The sequence below is a fragment of the Camponotus floridanus genome, unplaced genomic scaffold (assembly GCF_003227725.1).
Source record: "Camponotus floridanus strain SB8 unplaced genomic scaffold, Cflo_v7.5 scaffold55, whole genome shotgun sequence".
Lineage (NCBI taxonomy): Eukaryota > Metazoa > Arthropoda > Insecta > Hymenoptera > Formicidae > Camponotus > Camponotus floridanus.
Window position 1 is genome coordinate 82,307 of NW_020229714.1, and position 16,181 is coordinate 98,487.

The following is a 16,181-nucleotide window of genomic DNA, read 5'->3' on the forward strand; positions in this document are numbered from 1 at the left end:
CTCGAGAAACAAAACATGATCTGACAAGAGTTTTATCACGTTGCTTTCCACCAGAAGTCTTCCCTGATCCTAGGAAAGCTGCGAACCTTCGATATATGTCATAAATTGGAATCATTTTTGCGGCTTTTTCTTTTAATTATTTTTCTTATTGTTTAAATATTATAAATAAATTAAAAATATAATACCGAGATGTAACAAATTAGCAACTTGAATTTTTTTTTAATTTTTAAACTTTATTATTTTTTATAGACAAATTTTATTTATCTAATTATATTTTACATAAACAAATTTTCATTGATTTTTAAATTGTTTTTAACGCTTATTTTTTTATATCTGTGTAAAAATAAAAGGAAATAATGCCGAAATGCAGATGCACAGTGATACTCTTAAATAAGACCGACGTTTCAAATTTTACGGAAATCTCTCGGACAGGTTCTCACGAGGACCACGCGATAAAACGTCCGGTCGAGCTATCGAGAGAGAAACGGGCCATCGAAGACCGTCGTCGCCGCCCACATCCGGAGATATCGGGGGCGGCGGCGCCTCCGGATCGCTCGTAAGGCGTTTGTTGGTTTTACCAGTAATCATTAATTCGCACGTTTATCCAGCGTGCAATCTCGATCCCCTAAATTGGGCCGCTCTCATAAATTTCACGACCTGTCCATCCGTCCAATTTCAGATAATGCAATAAGAGCGTAGAACGTGCGGAAGATGAAGGAGTCGCTGTAACAATTTCGCGTTTCCGCTTCTTCCATGCAAAACAAGACATCTTTCCACCTGCGCGAGAGAAAAGTCGGTCCTCGATGCAATTTCGAGAAAAATGATTAAAATTAATTCTCTCACGAATATATTAAATAAATATTTTTATGAATAGATACGAAAAACTGTAGCTTCTCAAAAAATTAATTCAATGGAAATTGCACGTTTTGTAATATATTTTGCTGTAATATCTCTGAGAATGTAGCAGTCAGCTGCAAAATTCTTGGTCTTCATCAGACAGCGATATAAGGGAGCTTACCTCCCTTCATCTCAGCTCCGACTGTCGTCGCAAGACCATTTCCGGCGTCATGATTCGGCACGATTTCTCTAAAGAACGGGTGCATAGGTATCGCGAGACCCGTCTCCGAGGGTAGTGAGAATTAAGGTAAAGCCAGCATATATACAATATATATGGGAGGGGGTGAGACGCGCGCCCGATCCTGCGCGGGTTGGCTCCTCCGTCGAGGGAGGACGACAGGGCCATATGGAGAGCATACGGCGAGCAGAAGGCTTCTCCGCACCCGTTCCTTCTCTCTCTCTCTCTTTCTTTCTCTTCAAGGGTTTAATCTACCCGCCCGCCAAACTACCGTCCAAAAGAAATCAGGTAACCTTCCAAACTTTAGCGCGCGCGTCTCCGTTTCCGCTATTAAGCATTTTTACATATGTGCGGACGCAGCCGCGCGCACGTGACGTATAGGGATCCGCTCTCGAGGGAGATTATCTCGATGCTTCTCTGTGTAAAATAGAAGATGTTACATCAGTCATTCTCACTGTCTCAGGCGTTTTGAGACAGTGAGTTTTTATTTCACTCAGTTTTTATTGTATGAAATGGAATCGAGATTATGAAGCATATCATTTCAAGTATGTTATTTCGATACATTAACAGGAAACGTTATGTTCGTTTGTCTCTATGTGTCTATTCATTTTCTTAATTATATTTATTATAATTATAATTACAATTATTTAAAATAATATAATATAATTAAATTTTTGAGAGCACATATTAGGCTAATAGATGACGACGCGATTTGTTATATGGAGATATAAAAAAGAAAAAAAAAGACGAAAGTATCTAAAGAAAAAAAGAGGAATTGAAAGGAACTGATATCCGACCGCCGTCGATTTCGACCCTTCGTAACGAGCGACACGAGTATCGCGTCGGTATCGCGCGCGGTGCCGTCGATTCGTCGATTCCCCGAAGAGAAGAAGCTCGTTCTAGTAGACGATCCCGGGGCCCTCTTGTCTCCCGCTTGCCAACTGTCCCAGGTGTACGCGTCCGTGGGCTCGCAAGAAGGAGAGGGCTCCGGGAGGACTCGAGGCGTGTGGCTGGCGCGTGCTGCTAGTCCTCGATTCCGATTCCCCGCCCTTAAGTCGCTTCCGATCGTTGCCTGGAGATCGCCGTCGCCACCGCCAGCACTACCACCATCACCGCCATCACCATCATCACCGCCGCCGGCACCGTCACGCTTAACGAACACGCGAGGTGAGGCTGCTTCGTGCTTAAAGACACAAAACTCCCTCGTCTTGCCAGTCTCCCTCTCTCTCTTTCTCGCCTAATCGCCCTCGACTTCGGTTACGTTCGTCGCGGAACTTTCTTGTGCAACAAAGCATGCGTGCGTCCTAACTCCGGAGAATTACGCAGAATGTGTAAAGTCCCTGAGTTAATGATGCGGCGAGATGTGCGGATGGAATGAGAATGTGGTGGAATCAGGAAAACAAGGGTTGTACGTAGTGCGCAGTTGTTATATTTGATATATTTTTTATTTTACCGGAGGATTTATGATACAAAGGAGATAACTTGATCTTGCGGAGATAGGCAGAGATTTAAAGATTTTGAAGAAAATATATTTGCAATTTTAATTATTATTTCGTAATGTCGGATTTTCTCCTAGTACTAGATGATCCCTTTTTAGGGGAAGACTTGCTCGATGCAATGTTATTTTACAGTTTATGCTCTTGGTACAGGCGCAAATTACTATATTAAATAATCTTTTCAATGGTTTTGGCGGGAGGAGCGATATTAAGTCGCGTCCTTGCGTCTGACTAAACGACCCGGTGATCACTATGCAATTATGGAAATGCGGACAATGTGCATATCGTATACATACCTACCAGGTAGGTTTCGGTTCGTCGTCGCGATTCGTGCAGGAAATATTTCGGCGATTTTCGTGCAGACGTTTCGATCTTCGCGCTACCAGATTATGGATTATCGATTTTCGCGGCGTGCGTGTCATCCCCGGGCGATAATTTGATTCGAACAACCGGTCGTTGTTAAGAATCATTCAGTCAGTCACGGTATGCGGCGCCGGAATGATTCCGAGATGGGATTATGCTTATCTCTTACACATCGCATCACGCTCGTAGATGGCTGAATCCGTGAAAGTGTTAAGTCCCGAAATTGCTCATTTGCATTCATAACGGCGACGAGCGTGTCCGGAATCATGTTTGCGTCATCGATTTATATTGTGCTCTTAGATCGCCATAGAATGAACATTTCATGTTTCATTTTTTTTCGTGTGTCGCTCGATTTTTTTATCTTGCTGTTCTATTCATCCGACATCCCCTGTTCCCCTCAAAAAAAGAGATCATATTTTTTTCTTATAGAAGCACAGATTTCACAATTTAATGTCTGAGAAGAAAGTATCATCATCGATAAATCCACGTTCACAATAGTAGCTTAATAGTAGCTAATCTGTAATTAATATCTAATTTAATCTATAATTTAATTTATAATTACATAATATTTATTAATTTGTTTTGCACGGAGAATTTGATAAAATAAAAGTAAAGGCAAGTTATGTGATGCGAAAATGAATCGTTCTTTCTTTTCTTTTTATGTCTGGTCACCGATGTGTCTTCGCGAGACGACCTTCGGCGATCGGTAGATTCACACATAGAGAACCTGAAATGGCAGAATATACTTATCTTCCCTCTCCTTGTTTTCGTCGGGCGACAGCAGCGTGGCCGGGATTTCTTCGGGAATCAAGTTTCTCGTACTAATTTTGTAACATTCACGAGTCCGCAAGAGCGAGAGCAAGAGTCGCGAAAGCATGGCACGCGAGGCATATACACAATAGCCGCATCGTCCGACATTGTCCGGATCATTGTGGCAAAGGAGCGGCGGCCTTTGATAGTTCTAAGCTGCGTTAGCATTTCTATGGCGACCGAATTGCATCGGCGCGGTTCGTCGAAAAAATCGTTGCCGCGCCTGCGGCCGTCATTGTATGACGCGGCCGACCGACAGGTTAAAACGTTTAGCCATTTATCCCGTCATTGACGTTAATCAGGAATGTTACTGGCGAGCGAAACGTTTACGTCAAATTCCTTCCCTCGCGCGCGCGCGCGCGTGAATCGGCTGCGAGACGTGTAAATCATGTCACGAATTTGCTCCTTATTACAAAGGACGTCCCCACGCAAACAAGCTCGTCACGGTATCGGTAATTTACTTCAGTAGGATGGACATACCGATGAATAACCAGTCAACCAGTGAATAACTGCATCGCTTTGTTTATTTTTTATGGTCGCGTAAAATAATATATCTTTTCAGGACTACACGTGAGAGGACATTTATAGAAACTACGTCTCTTGTAATAACATTGTTCGCGGAAATTAATTATCTCCTTTAACATTTGTTCTTTTTGTGCTTGATATTGTAAAGTGTTTTTCTCATAATAGAAAATAAGAGAATCTCGATCAATATTCACACACACATACTAGGCATCTAATATTGGAAGGAAGATCGGACGCGTGGGAAAAATATCCCGCCCACGACTTTGTGATCGCGCCCCAATTGAATTAGTCGAAACTTTTTCCCGAAGTCTGGAAACCAGGGCGTTTCGTTCGATATGGCAACGTTAATTTCAAAATTAGGCATTTTTATGGGTCTCGACTAATACTGTAAACCTCTGCGGTAGGGATTCTAGGATCGCGCGGCCCTCGAAGTGTTCAATGTAGCCAAGGGTTGAAAACCCTTCCGACAACGGTTATCGCCCGTTTCCAGACGGATCGATCTAGATGAACGATCCGGGTCGAAATTTCATCTGGACCGCGCAATCGAATCTAATTTACGCTGCAGGTAATCGAACAGGTAAGAGATTCGATTGAACCTCGGAAAGCCGATGTTTTTCTTTCGGGATATCGATAAACCAAAATGTTAAAAAATCATGATTTTTTCAAATTTTATATTCATACTTATGCCTTCGGAAAAATTAAGAACAAGTTGGCCCCTCTCTCGAATCTTTTATATCCTGTGTAATACTAATATCGCGACTGGCAAGTAATTGCATCCGAGGATAAAATGTACCGTCCGCGAAACTTCGATCCGGGAAGAACGAGCTATCTTTGTATGCGGGACCACACAGGTCGACTAGCGCGCATTAAACTTGGCATACAGGTTCCGCGGAACAATCAACGGTAACTATATATTCAATTTTTATATTTGAATATTAAGCAGTGGCGCATCCTGTCTCCCTCCGCCCGAACTTTGCGTTCTCACAATCGGAGCACCATGTATGCACAAAATAGGGATAACGCATTTTTTTCTCGCTTATTGCGATGCGCAGGAATCGCTGCAGGCATGGACCGTATGGTACTTTTGGCACGCCTTATTACCGCGCTATTGCATTTCTATTATGTCGTTCGCATTCGTTGATCCTAAATTTTTATCTGGCCAAATAGTCGAACACACACACATCCGTATAGCTAAATCTATCCACTCGTTAAAGAGAGAGTGAGATAAAAAATTTAAATATTCGTAAAATAAAATTTAAATAATCAATTTGAGATACTCGAAGATCTAATTAAAATTACATATAAATTTAATTTAAAAATATGTAATAAATTTAATATAAAATTTCAAATCTTATTATTTCATTAGATTTTAATGATACGTAATGAAGCTATATCAATATCTTTAAGTAATGTTATTACATTTAAAAATTTGTTTATATATAATTGATATTTTTTTTAGATTTTTATATTTGACGCGATTGATTTAACTTTAGATATCAATGATGTGATGTCCGGAAAATTTCTTGTGCGCTTTGATTACGGCGGAAAATTCGTCGGAAAACTCAAATCATCCGCCATCATAATCACCAGCGACATATAGCAGTCGGGTAACCCCTTCATTTCTAAACCATGATAAACTAGCGCTCGCCTACGGGCCGGGAATTTGCCTCTATGATTTATGCTAATGCGTCGGACCTACCCCAAAGCAGCCTCCACTAAACGCTCTATTAGGCTTAAGTTAATTACGACTACCTTCCTGCGGCGGGCCGCCCCGACGCGCCGATCGTTACCATATTACAATACATATATATTACGCCCGATTAACAACGCCAGCATGCGTTTCATGAATGTTAAAAAATGTAAGGGTGATCAGGGTGGCGATTGCAAGTGACCCCGCTTTCTTTCCGGCTTCTATATCATTCGTAACGGCCGAGAAGAATATCATTTTCCCTTATTGCATCTTTTATTTTCTCATCTTCTGCTCTCCTTCGTATCCATCCCCTTTTCCATTGTCGGCATACGTGAGTTTTCCTTTAATCATACGTATCTAACATATGTGATTATTACCTTAGGGAAGATGACTCTTATCATGAACTCGTCTTTTGCATATGAAATGTAAATCGATCTCACATTTAAAAACACTGACATTTCAAGATAATATGAAATAAGTGTGTTTTAATATATGTAATTAAATAAATAAATGAATACTTCTTAATATCATATTAAAAGATTATTTATCTTTGATATAAGAATTTTTATTCATTTATTCTTATGTATACATAGAAATTTTTTGTACGCAAATAGGAAACTCATAATTTTTCTGGCATGTAGGTTTTTTTAATAATTTTTTAAAATATAAAAATAAATCTATGTTTTTATTGGATTTGTAAATCAAACCGACAAATTTTCAAGATTATATAATTAAATACGATTAAAAAATCTATATCGAGGAATTTAACATTTAACGGAGGACATTGTATATATATTGCGACAAAAAAATTATTAGAAATTGGATGGATATTGTTAAACGATCCCCATGTTGGATGATCAAGGATAATGACGATCATTGAGAATTTCGGACAGTGGTTTCTTCCGGACTGGATGGACAATTATGGGACAATAACTTCATTTTATCCCTCGAGGATCATTTTCCCAATGGTTTATGATGCGTCTGATCGCGCCGTGATCGAGCATGCCGCCTAGTGATTTGCGCATACCTCGATATGCCATTTCCGACATAATCGCTAATTGACCCCTAGGTTTCAGGGAAAAACATAAAGTCGCAAACGAGGGAGAAGCGGGACCACCCCCGCGGTGATGTTGCTACACTTTTCCATCGCGGTCAACCACCGAAAACATGAGCTTAGAGTTGATTGCTGTCGTCAGCTCTGGGAAATCGATCTCTCGGGAAGTCGACTTTACAATTTTGGATAAATGCGCATATACGAAATCGTAAAGTCATTCCATTTCTTTTCAAACGCAGAGAAAAATGTGGAAGAATCTCAAAGTAGTATTTTTTATATTTATTTAAATTAAATTTGTTTTATTTATTTAATATGAGAACAATGGGAAGTTTTTAATTAATTCTTAATGAGCAGCAACATTTTCCAAATTTTTATAAAATGATGGGAATTATCTAAAGTGGATAATATTATTATTGATGAGTGGTTGATTCAATTGACGATATGAAGACTATGTGTGTTATGATCTTTAAGACCTTGATTGGATAGATTGGTATTTCGAGACGAAGAAATCACTGTGGGCAGAATGTTCTGCGAGGAATCGTCTCGTTTCGTGTCTTCGTTACGGCTAAGGGGCCTTGTTTGAGGAACGTTTCACGCGCTTAACAGAATAGTGGAGCGCGCGTTTCATGCTTAAGATCATCGGGCGCAACAACATGACGAAACCAATATTGGTGGTATGGTAGCAGTTCTTTCATTGGGACAAAACGAGGAATCTGAAAAGCGGAACCGTATAATGCGGTAATTGTATTCCCGGAATCAGCGTGGCACGCACTCGCTTAACAAGCCTCTACGAGTTCGTTCTGTCTGTCTGGCTCTGCAGACACGAGAGCAGGGCCGAGGGGCAGGCAGCTCGTGGTGAACGACACCCTGCCACCCATCAGCAGATACCACGGTAGTTCATTAATTAAAAAAAAACATACGTATACTAGGAACGCAAGAAATTATTTATTAGGACAGCACGAGATGTATGTCAATTTATTGATCAATCTGGAATAATATTTTTCTACGATATAATTAATAGTTATAGGTTTTTCAAGATTTTATAAATCTTGATTTTGTATCTATATCTTTTGTATATCAAAAAGTTATTGCTATAATTTTTCCAACGATTTTCTTAAGTATTTAATAAATAAATATTAAAAGATAATATCACATATATCATACATATTTTTCTAATTTCTGAAAAAAAGTTTGCAGAATTCAATATGTATTTAAGTTACTTCCACCCTTTTAACATTACACTCATAGAATTTTCAGTAAATATCTAACAATGAAAATTTGATCCAGTGAATGAGTTAAAAGTTATGAAGGACGACCATCCGTTCTCGGAAGGCAACAATAATGATTTTGGGTTAATTGCTCGCTTTTCGATCTAATGGAGAACATATCTATCAGAGCACGTTGGATTCAATGAATTATTGATGAAACGACGTGAGATCGCAGCGAAGGGAAGGTCAGTCGGTTCCCGCGATGGCGGAGGAGAGGTCGTCGTGAAGAAGAGGGTGGAATAGAAATGTGGCGTTTATCCGAATATAACTATCCCAGCCTCGAAAAAATTCCAGTCCAGTCCGCGAAAGCTCACGTCTCTATCTGCGAATGCATATTCATCGGACTGCCCGTAAAGGGCTCGGAAGGATACGCAACGCGGGATAGGAAATCTTCGTGGAGGGCGGGCGGTGGGATCGCACCGTCATACGGCGCCCTCATAAATTACCGCTAGTTGCCGGGTAACATGTTATTTGCCACCGAGCTCCACAAATGAGTTCACTTTGTATTTAATTACTCGACTCACGCCCAGGGCGTATCCCACCCTGGCGGATCCACCCTGCATCAGACCGCGTGCAGTTTCTCTCTCTCTTTCTTTGCCTTCATTATTCTTCTCTCTCCTCTATATCGTTTCTCTCTTCTTTGCCACGTGGAATGATTCATGTAATTCTCATTTTAGATTCTTCTTGATCTGATGCTGCTTGTCTAGTAGCTCTTCTTATCTTCTGTGATTCGTAAATAAATTACATCATATTTTACTTCGTTTTTAAATATTATATTTTTTTTCTTTCTCATTACCGTATGCATAATTATAATTATAATTTTTCAATGCATTTTATATTTAGAGATTATGCGAAACAATTTTTTATTGTAATGACTCTGTATTTCAGTTTATCACATTTATATCAGGAAATTGTAAGCCATGTAATTTCAGTTCTTCAGAAAAGCTATTTCTTGATAAATGCGTTATCTTCCGTCCGTTCTGATTGCGTCGGCGAGTTTCTGGCAAGTCAAGAAGTCCAGACGCAACAGAATGAGTGGGTTGAGCGTGCAACACCGACGGGCAGGTAAAAAGGTAAAAGGTATAGGTGGATAGGGCAAGGGCAGAGGCAGGTAGGCCAGACTTACGTTTCGCCGTCCTAATTATTGGTTCCGCCACAATTCCATCCGTGGAACGAGATGATAATAGATGAAAGCGATCAATTTTTAAATTGCGCCTGATGAACGGAAAAAAAGTGAGAGAATATCGCGCGGGATATTGGAAACTGAAGAAAAATCCCTTGTAACACCTGGGACCTACATAATGCGAGGAAAAAAAATTTCAAGTGATATTCATTCTTACTAAATACGTCAATTACATCGATATTTTGCTAATTTTCCATTACACTTTCTGTTTCTTCTATTGCATTCTCTGGCCTTTTATCATCATATTCTCTTTCTAGTTTTTTTATCGCTTTTTTACTTGTTATTTACTTGTTATTAACTCGTTATTTTTATTCTAAATGTGCACACTTTTCTCTCATCTTGATAGTTATTAGCTACTGCTATTTCTCTTGAAATAAATTTTTTTTGCAATTCATCTTTATTAATTATCATTATTTACTTCGAACAAAATCTATTTCTTGTATATTTTTAAAGAATTTGCCTTAGATTGTTAATAAATGCATTTACCTATCTGTCTATCTGGGATTCTCTGAGATTATAACAATAGTTCGAAACGCGCGAGACGAAATCGCACATCGATTTCCGCGCACTTTGTACGTAAGTTCTCGTCGTAGATACGGAAGATTTTTAAGTAGAAGGGATTATTCTTAGGAAGAATTTTTGGGCGACTGTGAGACGATCTCCGAAATCCAAGACGACAGGCGCGCTTGAAACGACAGGGGAATGACAGAGATCGGGTTGCCACGGACCACCGTGTGTCGCGGTCACCGCAAATTTTATCCTACCTGTTTTCGCTAATTGAGCGAGTAAAGATGTAACTGGACCTTACGCCCTTAAAGTATTTGCACCCTTTTGTGCAGATACGATCCAAGTATGACCAAAACCAGCCTGATCTGTTAATTCTTAATGAATCTCTAAATGCATCAAAAGATGCATTCTAAAGTTTTAACAAAGTTTTTTGGGCGAATGTCCGAATACATATTACTCTTATATTATGTTTAACTGGCTTTTTTTGTTTAGAAAAATATTTAAGAATTAAATATGTGTTAATTCGTAAAAAAATCACATTTTCCAATGTAAACATACAAAAGTAACAAATCAGATTTATGCAATATTAGTGACAGAAAATTGTAATATTAAAATTTAATGTTTTTGCTTTGATGATTTAGTTAATGTGGATAACTTTATGATATTTAAAATGTTTATATTGTTAAATCTTATTGTTAGTATTATATTATTTGCAATCATTTTCATCGAAAATATCATTTATATAACGTTTGCATTTTAATAAGTTCCTAAAATATGTTACATATATGTATACATATATGTAATTCACAAAGTACACAAAGTGATCCAATTACTAATTATATAATACTTTCCACCTGTGCGCTCGTAGACCAAAACTCGCACGCGCATCCGTTGTATGGTTACGAGGTGCAAACTCTCCCTCATGCGCGCGTGCACATATTAACGGCGATTTTCCGGTGTTGTGTTTGGGGAAGCGTAAGAACATATACAGACTAAAGAACGAAGTAGCAGCTTCGACAGCAGGTAGCGAACATTATTGCAAGAAGAAGGAACCTTCATCATCATTATCGTTTTCATTAAATTGCACTTGCGTTCCCCCATACATGTAAAAATCCGCGTAAAAAATACACAAAAATATATTATTTTGCATGAGAAAAATCAGATCTTCAGCAGTAAACAGTAAGATCTGACTTGCGACCTAATTAATATATCCATCAGTTTCGTGTGAATTCTCGATTATAAACGATCGATTCATTCGCTTAATATTCATTCTAATGCTTTTAATTTTTTTAATACACTATGACTTTAATGGTTACGCGGTTCCATGTGAGATCGTACGTGTACAACGGAGGCGCCGGGCCACCTGTTGCGGCCCCCGCTCGCGTACCTCGACTTGGCCGGTTCCGGGGCCCCGGGTTCCTTCGTCTCGAAGTGGGGAACTGTGCTCGACGTTGATTGGCGATGCGGCACGTGCTACGCGAGGGTGCCTCGCTCCGCAAACGCATAAATATCCCGATGCCGTTTCACCCGACTTCAGAACCACCCTGTGGCTCGTCTTGGTTCGATATCGCGCGTCGATTCGTATTCACCCATCATTGCCGATCTCGTGTAGCCGATCGCGATATCTCGTCCGACTCAACTTGGTCCGAGTAAGGGAACGATCTCTGAGGAACTGCGGAAGAGGAGGAGAGACTTTCGATCGCGGTTATCAAGTGCGGTTTCAGTGAAAGGATCTTCGAGCGCGACTAGAAAGAGAGTCGCCTTCACACGCGTGCATTCGTAGCGCGTGTACGCGTTGTTTCGTGGAGATCCTGCTATGGAACTGCAGGAGATGTTTCGTTACGGATACATGTTCCCGCCGCGTGAGGACGAGTCGCTCGCAGCCTGCACTTATCTGGACCTGCCGAATTACCCCAAGACGAGCAAGATCGGCCTGCCACCCGTAAGCACCCTCGCCGTACCCCAGAGCCTCGTCTATGACAGCAGCAACTGCAGTGACGGTTGGCACACGCCAAGTCCCACCGCCAGCCTGCGATCTGTCAGTCCGGCCACGACGTTGTCGATCTCGTCGGAACCAGAGATCAACAGCGCGCCATCGACGTATCGGTTGCTGGGTTCGATTAGTAAAGATAAAAGAAGCGTGATGAAGAAGACCTCGTCGATGATCGGGTTGAGCAACGTCGGACACAAGCGACTGCGCGTCAACGCGATGGACCATCTCGTGACCGAGGATATAATCAATCTGGACGGCGAGCGAGATGACGCCGAGGAGACGATCATCTTGGATACTGATAAGACGCAGTCCTGTCACGGCAGTGTCATCAGCAACTCTAGCGGCTGTTTATCCGACAGAATAATGGACGGTGATAGCGAGGAGGACGCGGAGATCAGCGAGGACGGCGTGGATCATCCGGAGAACGCGAATGTCACTTCCGGCGATGCGGTTCGCAGACGGGGCAAGTACGTCAATTCCACCATCGTCCGAAAACGCAGGCTGGCCGCCAACGCGCGCGAGAGGAGACGGATGCAAAATCTGAACAAGGCCTTCGACAGACTGCGCGCTTATCTGCCGTCTCTGGGCAATGATAGACAGTTATCTAAGTACGAGACGTTACAGATGGCTCAATCCTACATTACTGCGCTTTATGACCTGCTGCAGTGAAGAGAATTCGTTTCGCTTTCGATGTCGGAAGCCACTAAATTCGCTTAATCTTAAGGTAAAAGAAAGTCGCTTGAATGAGAATACGAGATTCGCGAGTTCTTCAACATTACTATATTAGTTGTATTGACATAACTGGACGTAAAACACTACGAATATTGACATTGCAAGCTTTACTTATGAAGACTACTTGATCAGAAAGCTGAAAAACAATAGATCGAGTCTATAATTTGGATTTAAAGAATGATTATTCTAATGAAATGCTAATATCATTGCATGTGCCTTGCAAAATAAAATTATCTATATTTGTAATACTGAAAGATAATTGGTAAGAAATTAAAATCTTTTTCTCTTCTTTTCTCTAAAGTTAGTAATTATTTCATTAATAAATAATAACGTGAAATGACGTGCATATATTGCTGCCGTTGTTTTCTTGAAATTATTTTTGTTAATATCGTTTGCCGATGCTCTCCACATGTTTCACACTATTTTTGATATTTATCTACAACCATTATTATATTCATGAAACTGCACGAATATACTGGATAATATAATATTGCCGACACGTGATCTCGTATAGAGTATTAACGATATTATACGTATGTAAATAAATCTTGTAAATTTTGTATTATAGCCCGTTATGAGAGTTAGTTAATCTTAAGCGCTGTATCATATTGCTCGCTAAATTGTGCATACTATAATTTATTTTTGATACGACAATTAGTTACGTATTATTTGCGAGACTGAAATGCGATGTATTCTTTTTTACAGAATAAAATTATTTTACAGTAACCTGCCACAGCTTATCTCATCCGTGATATATCATATCTCGAAATTTCTAAATATCTATAACTAATTTCATATTATCTATTATTAAAATAAGGTTAAATGAAATTGTGTAGTCGACCAAACTAGTCAGAAATATAATTTATTCAATACGACGTTTCGACCATATGGTTGTGGTCCTTATCAAGTATACAAAAATTAGCCGAAGTAGTAGTAATCAGAGTGTCGGCATAGATAATAATCTTGTGCAAGCACATGTCACATTTGCAAAACTTTATTTAGAAAATTCAATTTTAAGAACAAGTCAGAGACAGTCTCTGACGAGGTCCCACACGGACTCATTGTTCTTAAAATTGAATTTTCTAAATAAAGTTTTGCAAATGTGACATGTGCTTGCACAAGATTATTATCTATGCCGACACTCTGATTACTACTACTTCGGCTAATTTTTGTATACTTGATAAGGACCACAACCATATGGTCGAAACGTCGTATTGAATAAATTATATTTCTGGCTAGTTTGGTCGACTACACAATTTCATTTAACCTTTGAAAATTCGACTAGCGATATTAAGCTTCTACAAATTATTATTAAAATATTCTATTTTTCTTTCCAAAATTATTGCGACGATAATTTTGACGAATTTTAATATCTTTTTTTTTTTTAAATCCAATCTTTTATTATCATTTCGTCATCGTATATATTTATTAAATGTCGCGATTGTCAGCCCACTTTTCATGCGTGCACGCAACTCCTTAAAATAAGAATTTGTTAGTCGGAGTCGATGGATGGATGAATGAATATCCATTGAAGAAACGAGAGAGAAAAAGACGAGCAGCACCGCCATCGGTGGTCCATTCGTTATACGAAACCCGCGCGACGCAGCGGTGCCCGGTTTCATCGCAATTTGAGAAGAACCTCCAGACTTCTTTCCTTCGGCGATGACTCTTTCCTTTCTTCCTTCCTTTTGCATCTTATGTATTTTTGTCCAATCTCTTTGATGACTGCTAATTAAAGATTTCATTTAGCAATTATTTTAATAATATATTTCTGTAGAATTAATTTGAAAAATTTAAAAAATTTTTAATACAACTTCGAACGAATATCATGTGAAAATAACATTTCTTTATGAAAATGTTTATTTTTTTCTTTTTTTATGAATGTTATATGAAAATAAAAAAGAAAGGCTAAAAGACCGTGGCGCAAGATGTTAGAGCGTAAAAAATAATAAAAGACTCTACGTAAGAAACATAATATATTAATAATCATTTAGATATAAAAGTACATACGTATGTTTCGATCTTTTCAAGATTCTTTTCAATGTTCAAGAAGTCGTTAGAAAATAAACAAAATTAAAATTTAAAATAATAATAACAGAGCGCGATTAAACAAAGACAAGCACGATAGGAAACAAATAGACATTATGTACAATAATAACGGTCGCAAAATTTAAAACGCTAACAATTGATGTGAGGAATGAAAACGCATAGACAGTTAGTAAACTAAAAAAATAACTAATAATAACTAATAATTAAAAAAAATAACTAATAATGTCTAGTCATAAGCTAAATTTCAAAAGGTAATTAATTACTTTATGGTCTAATGATACAGAAATATTATCAATTAATCTATAGAAAACTGGTTCTACTCCAACATGTGTCTTACGTGTGTGTCGCGTGGCGACACTTAACTTTTCTTTGCCCTCGACACCAGGATAAGATCAAACTACCGTAAGTGGTCGTCGCGAAGTACCGATCTGAGATCCGCGCGGCTGGATCTAATCGCGAAAGTCTTCACATAGTGGAAGAGGAATACCAAGAGATCCGAGGATCGTTGTAGGGGAGGGACATGGGGCCCTTTTGGACGAAAGAACGTAAATATTTTTCGAGACGATTAATTCTGCCGAGTCGACTAACCACCTTCGCTCTGTCAGCAGGCTCCGTTTCTGACAAAGAGGAGTCCGGCTGCGCTGCAGTGGCTACTTTCGCGGGAAGGGGAGAGATAAAAGAATAAATGCCGCCGTGTTGTTGTCTCTGATCTTGGAGATTGCTTTATTTGAGAAACGGTCTAACGCGCGCGGACGCAGCCGAATATTTCGGTCCCCGATGCTACCGCATCGCTCGGGATCGACGAGGATGAAGGGGGTCGAGTAACGTAACGCATTATAAAGCATCGGGATAATGCAATCTCGCGACCGGATCGAGCGATAACCGCGATCGGCTGGTCGAAATTTGTCGGTGGTGGCCGCGCATTCAACAACCCGCGTCCGCAGCACCTGTACTTTCTCGTCGTCGTCGTCGTAGTCGTCCTTATCCCCTTACTCCTCTTCTACACAGGCAAAGCTGGGAACGGACTGAATGGTAATTTATGAACGGGAGGATGCGCACACCGGAATCGGAGGGTAGCGACGGCGGAAATACGCGTTTCATCGTGTTAAGATTCGGACAGCGGAACGGCTTCTTAAGTTATTGGCACTTCATTTTAATTGAAACTTTAGAGAGAAGAAGGGTATTAAGTTTTTTTTTATTTTTTGCAAGAAACTAGAAAAAATATTGTACTCCGACACAATTGAAGACATCAGAGAATACTCTTAAAAAATAATTTTAATTTACATCTCTCACAATAATATTTCTAACATCTAATTCTAAGAGTTTCAATTTAAAAATCGAAATAAATCTAAACATATCATTCACACAAATTTCCATATAATTCTAAATTATTTCTAAATTATTTCATTTAATGACCTTTACAATTTTTTATTTTA

General features: G+C 39.4%; 1 protein-coding gene across 1 annotated transcript; it reads left to right on the top strand.

The window, feature by feature from the left end:
* The first annotated feature begins 10,782 nt into the window (after positions 1-10,782).
* LOC105253800 (protein atonal) lies at positions 10,783-12,965 on the top strand. Its single transcript, XM_011262077.3, has one exon. The coding sequence runs from the start codon at positions 11,788-11,790 to the stop codon at positions 12,631-12,633; it is 846 nt and encodes a 281-aa protein (XP_011260379.1). The 5' UTR covers positions 10,783-11,787; the 3' UTR covers positions 12,634-12,965.
* The last annotated feature ends 3,216 nt before the right edge of the window (positions 12,966-16,181 follow it).

Bases quoted from the DNA above. Each gene is read 5' to 3' on its own strand.
- LOC105253800 (XM_011262077.3), top strand. From the start codon at position 11,788: ATGGAACTGCAGGAGATGTTTCGTTACGGATACATGTTCCCGCCGCGT.